This window comes from Anomaloglossus baeobatrachus, chromosome 11 (assembly GCF_048569485.1).
Source record: "Anomaloglossus baeobatrachus isolate aAnoBae1 chromosome 11, aAnoBae1.hap1, whole genome shotgun sequence".
NCBI lineage: Eukaryota > Metazoa > Chordata > Amphibia > Anura > Aromobatidae > Anomaloglossus > Anomaloglossus baeobatrachus.
In genome coordinates, this window is record NC_134363.1 from 143,097,203 (window position 1) to 143,105,424 (window position 8,222).

An 8,222-nucleotide genomic window follows, 5' to 3' on the forward strand; every position below is an offset into this window, starting at 1 on the left:
TACCCTGCAACCCCCTGGGCATGTGAGTGGTCACATGGCTGCATGAATGTGATTTGCCGACAAGTCTCTAGAGATGAGCAATCCTTTGGAAATTCGGTTCGGCAGGTACAGTCGAACCTTAAAAAAGCTTGGTTTTTGACCCCCAACTTGATCCGAACCTCAATGGAAGTTTGTAATTGGGCAGTTCGTGGATCTGCCCACATGCTGCTAGCCATAAGCAGAACACTTCCAGGGGAAGGTGGGCGAGGTTTTTCCCCAAATTTTTTGGTGTGTGTGCACATTACATCTGATCATGCTGATTTTACCCCAAGTGCGAGCCGTTCAAACACTGCAAGCAGCTCACATATGGCTGAGAATCACTCATACCCAAGCACAACGCTGCTGCGTTAAGTTGTTTGCACTCGTAACTCACTCAAACATCAAACCCGAACTTTGTTTTTTTGGATGCCGTTTTCCGAACCCGAATTCCAAACTTTGAAGCTCAGGTTTGCTTATCTCTATTAATCTCTTTCCGCTTTAGAAGAAAATTTAAAAAAAGGGAGAACAATCTACTTTGCATGTGAATGAAGGAATACAAATTGCATAGGTGCAGCCGTGTGACCACCTACTTGCACAGGAGGTTACAGGGTAATTGGCATCTTGTGCTCTGTTATGTTCTGCCATGCTCTCCTGCAGAGCTGGTATTTGACTGTTGCATCGCACAGAGCGTTTTGTAGGTTAGATGCTCTGCTGTTTGTCATGAACTCTGGTGGCCAGGTTGTTTCTCAGCACTAGGTACTACGCTGGTGCTGGGAGGGGCTTTTTCAGATGCTCCTCATTCTGGGTGGTTCCTCTGCTTTATTAGGGAGTATGCTTGTCTGGAATGTCGCCAGTCGTATTTCCTGGTTCCGCAGTAAGTGCTCTTGGCTCCCATTTGTGTACAGTTATCCTTGGCTTATCCTTCCTTTCTATCCTTCCTTCCTATCCAATCCTTGGCTTATCGACCCAGGATTGTAGTTGACACTGCTCTTTCCACCCCACTGACTTTGTCGTTACCTCTTGGCTTCAGACCTTGGACTTTCTCCTGACCACGTCTCCTCCTGCTCCCTGTAGCCTATACATACTCTCCTGGTATCCTGACCCTTGGCCTGTATCTTGATCTCGTCTCTGCCTGCTCCCTGTGTCCTGTCATGTCCTCCTGGTTTCTTATCCCGGCTTGTTTGACTACCTCTCTGTTCACACTGCACGCAAGTAGTATCTAGTGCCACCTAGTGACTAGCATCACACTATTCCACATAGTGTCCAGCATCACAGTAATCTTAATAGTGAGTACACTATACACTGTCATGATACAGCAGTCTGCACCTACATGCGGAGACTGTGCACTTTTCTTATGAGACCACATAGCCCCTTTAATTTTATTACAAATTTGTTTGCCTTCTTATATTTTACTATTATTCTAATTTTTTTAGAATTTCTTTTTGCATAAAAACATTTAATTGCTGACCCAATAAAAAAATGAAGAGCACAAACTATACAATAATAACTGAATTCGTCCTGGTTGGATTTTCTGATGTTCTTCAAATCCAATATTTCCTCTTCATTGTCTTTCTCTGTATCTTAAAGATTTCACTCTTGGCTCATATGTTTATCATTATTTTATACCACTTCAGTCCAAATCTTCATACTCCTATGTATTTCTTTCTTGCCAACTTCTCTATTTTGGAGATTTGTTACCTATCAACGATAATTCCAAAACTGTTGGTCAACCTTCTCTCCCAGAAGAAGACAATCACCTTCTATGGATGTGCTGCGCAGATGAACTGTTTTCTATTATTGGGCAGTGCCGAATGCTACATGTTGGCCGTCATGGCATATGATCGATATAATGCCATATGTCATCCATTACTATATAATAATATCATGAAAAAGATAGTTTGTATCAGGCTGGTGATTGGTTGTTGGCTTATTGGAGCAACGATCGGAGTCCTACAAACCACACTCATATTTTCATTGCCATTCTGTAGCTCCAATAAAATTAACAATTTTTACTGTGATATTCCTCCATTAATGAGCCTGGCCTGTAACAACACAGAGTTCAATCAAATTATCATGCTTGTAATCACTTTTATTATTATTATAGGGCCTTTTGTATTGATTGTAGTATCATATGGAAACATCATCTGGACAATTCTCAAGCACCATTCTGCGGGGATGAGGAAAAAAGCGTTTTCAACTTGTACCTCCCACCTTATAGTTGTGTCTATGTTCTATGGATCGGGCACTATTATGTACATGAGACCAAAGTCAAGTTATGGCAAAAATGAGGAGAAGTTTTTATCTCTCATTTATACTATTATCGCACCTTTGATGAACCCTTTCATATATACTTTAAGGAATAATGACGTTAAAAATGCGGTGAAAAGGATAGAAAATTACATTAAAACAAAACTTCATAAAGGTGGCGTCACACAGTACGATATATCGGGTGATATGTCGTCAGGGTCACGGATTCCGTGACGCACATCCGGCATCGTTAGTCATATCGTACCGTGTGACACGACTGTGAACGAGCAAAAATACTTACCTTATCGTTGCTCGTTGACACGTCGTTCATTTTTATAAAGTTGTTCCTCCTTCTGCGCGCCGGTAGTTCGTCGTTCCCGTGGCAGCACACATCGCTCCGTGTGACACCTCGGGAACGATGAACACAGCTTACCTGCGTCCGCCGGCAATGAGGAAGGAAGCAGGTGGGCGTGATGTTACATCCTGCTCATCTCCGCCCCTCCGCTTCTATTGGGCGGCCGCTGTGTGACGTCGCTGTAACGCCGAACGTCCCTTACCTTCAGGAAGACGATGTTCGCCGCCCACAGCGAGGTTGTTCGGGAGGTAAGTACGTGTGACGGGGTTAAACGACTTTGTGCGCCACGGGCAACAAATTGTCCGTGACGCACAAACGACAGGGGGCGGGTGCGATCGCACGATAAATCAGTGCGTGTGACACTGGCCTAACAATCATAAACAATTGGTGTAGTTTACATATTTTATGTTTATGCCATATTAATTTTCAGTGATACCTATTTTTAGATACCTGAATAAAAAATTGCCTTCTAAATTGGTGGTTATTGAAAAAAAGAGGATACTATACATAGATCATGAGAGAATTAATATACTTTTTTTGTAGGCAAATTGGACAGAATTTTACACAAAACACCAAAAATGGGTTAACCAAACTGTTGGCAACTTTCCAAAATTGTGGATAAAAAAAACTTTGTTTCAAACATGTGATGCTCATTGAAACTCACCTATGGCAAGTAACTGGTGTGGGCAATATGAAAATCACACCTTAAACCAGATAAAAAGGGGAGAAGTTGACTCAATCTTTGCATTGTGTGTCTGTGTGTGCCACACTAAACATGGAGAACAGAAAGAGGAAAAGAGAACTGTCTGGGGACTTTTGGAGATCCAAAATTGTTGAACGATATCAACAATCTCAAGATTACAAGTAGAGATGAGTGGACCCATGGATGTTCGGTTTAGCAGAACTTTAACTTTTTTAACTTAAGTTTGGTTTGGGACCTGAACTTGACCTGAATCCCAATGGAAGTCACTAATTGGGCAGTTTCTATGCAGGTGGATGGGGGTTTTCGTTTTTTTTGGCGTGCACACTACATCCGGTCATGCTGTTGTCACCCCCAGTGTGAGCCATTCAAATACTGTAAGTGGCTTGAACTGGGCTGAGCACCAAGCGTACCCAAGCACAGCGATGCTCACGCAAGTGAAGTTCATACATAAAGCACCGAACTCCGAACCTGAACTTAGTTTTTTAGAAAAGTCCAAACACCAAACCGCGGGTTAGCTCATCTCTAGTTAGAAGTCCATCTCCACAGATCTTGATGTTCCTTTGACCACAGTGCACAATCATGTAATCAAGAAGTTTACAACCCATGGCACTGTAGCTAATCTCCCTGGATGTGGATCACAGAGTAAAATAGATGAAAGGTTGTAATGTAGGATAGGATAGGATGGTGGATAAGATGCCCCAATCAAGTTCCAAAGAAATTCAAGCCATTCTACAGGCTCAGAGTGCATCAGTGTCAGTGAGAACTATCCATCCAGATCTGAATGAAATGAAACGCTATAGAGGAAGACCCATGAGGACACCACTGCTGACACACAGACATAAAAAAGCTACTGCAGTTTTCCAAAATGTATATGAGTAATCAAAATCCTTCTGGGAAAGCGTCTTGTGGACAGATGAGAGCAATGTAGAACTTTTTGGTAAAGCACATCATTTTACTATTTAATGAAAATGGAAAGAGGCCTATAAAGAAAAGAACACACAACCTACAGTCAAATATGGTGGAGGTTTGGGTACGCTTTAGGGCTGTTTTGATGCTTCTGGGATATTTTTGATAATAGCCATTAGCGCGAGGTCATGACTGTATAGAGCTAAATAAAGAACACACTGCACACAACCTCAATAAAATAAAAAGATAATTCAGTTATATAGTCAAGTCTAAATATATTAAACATGGATTCAAGAAAAGTAAGTAAAGTACATTCATTAAATCTTGTAAATGACTAAAATTAGGCAGCGTTCCCTCATGTATAAGGATTTCTATCTTTGTATTACACTCCGGTGTTTTTTACCTCTGAGAATAATTGCAATTATTATCATCTTCTTATTACTATATAAATGGTTGGCTGGGTCCTTCCCGGAGGGATATCTGGCTGGTTTCTGTGTCGAGACTCCTAACAGAGGCTCCACGGACTTTTTTGATTTATATAAATGGTTGAAAATTCTATTATTGCTGATTTGTGCTAAGGAAAAACAAGGCTTTAGTACTCACACCGACGAGATGACTTTACTGATATATAGCTATTATTCTTTGACCTATGTTAGTGGGTTCCGGTTTTAGAACTCTGAGGTCCAATCTTCACATTTGACCTTTGTATACTTTTCACTAAGCGATCAATCTAGAATGAGAAGAAAATTTCGAATTCCAGAACATTTATTATTTCCCATTTTTGTATATTACCGACATCTTTTTACTGCACCACCGAGATTTTCACCACTCATCTCTTTTTGAAAGGAGCTCAAAATCTAACTCCCTCATAAATCTCAGACACATCTCTGGGGAGGCCAACTGACATATGAAGATTCTGACATTAAAGCAGAGAGAGAGAAAATGACAACTATGTCACCCTTTGTTGGATTTAAACCCAGGACTCCAATGCTGCAAGCTTGTTTTTAAATGGCCTTCAGATCGATCTCAAGTCATGGCAACTTGATGGATGAACGCTCTATGGGAAGATCAATCTTGTGAAGCCTAGATAGGTCCACCAGGGTCTTCTCCGCCTAGATAAGTCCACCAGGGTCTTCTCTGCCTAGATAGGTTCACCAGGGTCTACTCTGCCTAGATAGGTTCTTCAGGGTCTTCTCTGCCTAAATAGGTCCGCCAGGGTCTTCCCTGCCTAGATAGGTTCTTCAGGGTCTTCTCCTCCTAGATAGATTCACCAAGGTCTTCTCTGCCTAAATAGGTCCACCATGGTCTTCTCTACCTAGATAGATTCTTCAGGGTCTTCTCTGCCTAAATAGGTTCTTTAGGGTCTTCTCTGCCTAGATAGATCCACCAAGGTCTTCTCTGCCTAAATAGGTCCACCATGGTCTTCTCTACCTAGATAGGTTCTTCAGGGTCTTCTCCGCCTAGATAGATCCACCAAGGTCTTCTCTGCCTAGATAGGTCCACCAGGGTATTCTCTACCTAGATAGGTTCACCAGGGTCTTCTCTACCTAGTATCAAGCCATTGGGTTGCTGGTCTTCCTCTTTTCCTTGTTCATTTCTATTCTTCTGACCATGGTGTCCTTCTCCAGTGATTGCTCTCTTCATATGATGTGTCCAAAGTAGGCTAGTCATATCTTGGTGATCCTTGCTTCGAGTGACAGGTCTGCCTTGTTCCAAAATTAATTTGTTTGTTCTTCTTGCCGTCCATGGTATTGATAAAATCCATCTCCAGCAGCACAGTTCAAAGATGTTGAGTGTTCTTTAGTCTTTTTCCTTTAACATCCAAATGTAACTACAGAAAAGACCAGACTATGTATGAGCCGAGACCAGAGTATGTACAAGCTGTGTCTTCATCACCAGTAAAATGTTCCTTGATGTGAGGACCTTGTCTAGTGACTTCATTATTGATTTGCCCCTAGCTATTCTCCTATTGACTTCTGGTGTCGTTGCTGCATCTTGACTGATCAGGTTGAAGTACTTCAAGTGTTAATCACTGTGCTGTCCTGTAAGGACTGATGAGCAATTATAGAATATTGTGCAGGGAATTGAAAAAATAGTTGAATGTGAGAAAAGTTCCATAAAGTCAAGTTTAAATTCTTTTCAACATATTTTAAAGGTTTTTTTTATCATGTCCAATTATTGGGTCAAAAACTTCTGGTTGCGAGATTGGTGTCACACTTGTACCTTCAGTACAGATGGGATGTAATGTACTGAAATGATTGCGGTTAACTTTACGAAAATTATATTTTTAGAATTATGAACTTCTGCTACTCCTAAATCCAAATCTGGATAACAACCTAAGTACTACTTGTGCCACAAACTACCATGAGTCATATACGGTGTAACTAATTATAAACCACAATCCAGGTTTCCATTGGGAATGGAGACAGGTAAATTTGGGATTGATCGCCTTTACTTCCCCACAACACAAAACAGACTATCAATGGCTTTACACATTTAAGTATTTATCTACTTAATTCTTTCTTAAACACTCCATCAGGATATTCTTTGTTAATAGACATCAATCTACTATCTAAAGAATACAGCATCTGCAAACATCTTCTTTTCCTTCGGAGGACCCAAAATACTTACAAATTACACACACAGTCCACTAAAGTCAAAGGAAAATGTGTAATACCTTTTTTCTCCTGCGAAAGCGCTGCAGGACAATTGATTACATGCTGACAAATTGTTTCACAGGTTTTAGATGATTCGTAGATGAGAATCGGAACTGAAGACAGCTCCTATGAAGTAAATATCTTCTTCTTAGTAATCATGACTAGGTTAAACTATACAGCCGCATCTGAATTTATCCTCGTGGGTTTTTCCGATGTTCCGCAGCTCCGGTACTTCCTCTTCATTATCTTTCTCTCCATCTTCAATCTCTCCTTCTCTGCTCACATGTTTTTGATTCTTTTATACCGATTCAGTCCGAATCTTCAAACCCCCATGTACTTTTTTCTAGCGAACTTCTCCTTCATGGAAATATGTTATATTTTAACTATAAGTCCTAAAATGTTAAGAAATCTTTTCTCCGGGGAAAAGATTATCTCTTTTTATGGTTGTGCCGTACAAATGTTCCTGTTCCTCTTGTTTGCTGGCTCAGAGTGCTTTATGCTGGCATCCATGGCTTACGATCGCTATATCGCCATATGTCGCCCCTTGTTATATAACATCCTCATGCATAAAGTCCTATGTCTTCAGCTGGTATGTGTTTCATGGACTATAGGAACAGCGGTGGCCATAATTCAGACCCTGCTCATGTTTTCCCTGCCGTTCTGTGGCTCTCATGAAGTCAACCATTTCTACTGTGATGTCCCACCTATCATGGCGTTGGCGTGTGCCGACACCTGGGTTTATGAAGTTGTTACCTTTGTCATTACTTTGTCAGTTATTGTAGGTTCATTCTTATTAACAATTTTTTCTTATTCTGTAATAATATGGACAATTGTTACGAAACATTCATCATCGGGAAGGAAGAAAGCTTTCTCCACCTGCACCTCTCACCTCCTGGTGGTGACCGTATTCTACGGATCCGGTTGTGTAATGTATCTGAGACCCAAGTCAAGTTACGGTACAAGCGAGGACAAGTTTATATCGCTCATGTATACTATTATTGCACCATTGTTTAATCCCTTTATATACAGTTTAAGGAATAATGATGTGAAATCTGCAGTGGGAAGAATTTTGTACAATATAAAACTATCCCAGCAATACTAAATACAATATTTACTTTTACTTGATACTTTTCTGTAAATATATATATAAATAAATAAATAAATAAAAAATGTCATAATTATTTCTGTCAATACAAAAAGTTTGGAATAACCGTGACTTCTGTATTTACTACCGTGTTTCCCCGAAAGTAAGACCCTGTCCTACATTAATTTTACCCCAAAAAGTCCCACCCTGTCTTACTTTCGGGGGACGTCTTACATTAGCTCATTAGCTGGG

The 8,222-nt window shown here is 40.6% G+C and overlaps 2 protein-coding genes across 2 annotated transcripts; both read left to right on the forward strand.

The window, feature by feature from the left end:
* The first annotated feature begins 1,497 nt into the window (after nucleotides 1-1,497).
* LOC142255855 (olfactory receptor 10AG1-like) lies at nucleotides 1,498-6,545 on the forward strand. Its single transcript, XM_075327304.1, has 2 exons — nucleotides 1,498-2,453; nucleotides 6,521-6,545. The coding sequence occupies exons 1-2, from the start codon at nucleotides 1,498-1,500 to the stop codon at nucleotides 6,543-6,545; spliced, it is 981 nt and encodes a 326-aa protein (XP_075183419.1).
* Nucleotides 6,546-7,043: 498 nt separating this feature from the next.
* Nucleotides 7,044-7,988, forward strand: LOC142255856 (olfactory receptor 10AG1-like). Its single transcript, XM_075327305.1, has one exon. The coding sequence runs from the start codon at nucleotides 7,044-7,046 to the stop codon at nucleotides 7,986-7,988; it is 945 nt and encodes a 314-aa protein (XP_075183420.1).
* Nucleotides 7,989-8,222: the final 234 nt, after the last annotated feature.

Coding starts and splice junctions, on each gene's coding strand:
- LOC142255855 (XM_075327304.1), top strand. CDS start 1,498: ATGAAGAGCACAAACTATACAATAATAACTGAATTCGTCCTGGTTGGA. Junction 2,454..6,520: donor CATAAAGGTGGCGTCACACA/GTACGATATATC, acceptor TTATATTTTTAG/AATTATGAACTTCTGCTACT.
- LOC142255856 (XM_075327305.1), top strand. CDS start 7,044: ATGACTAGGTTAAACTATACAGCCGCATCTGAATTTATCCTCGTGGGT.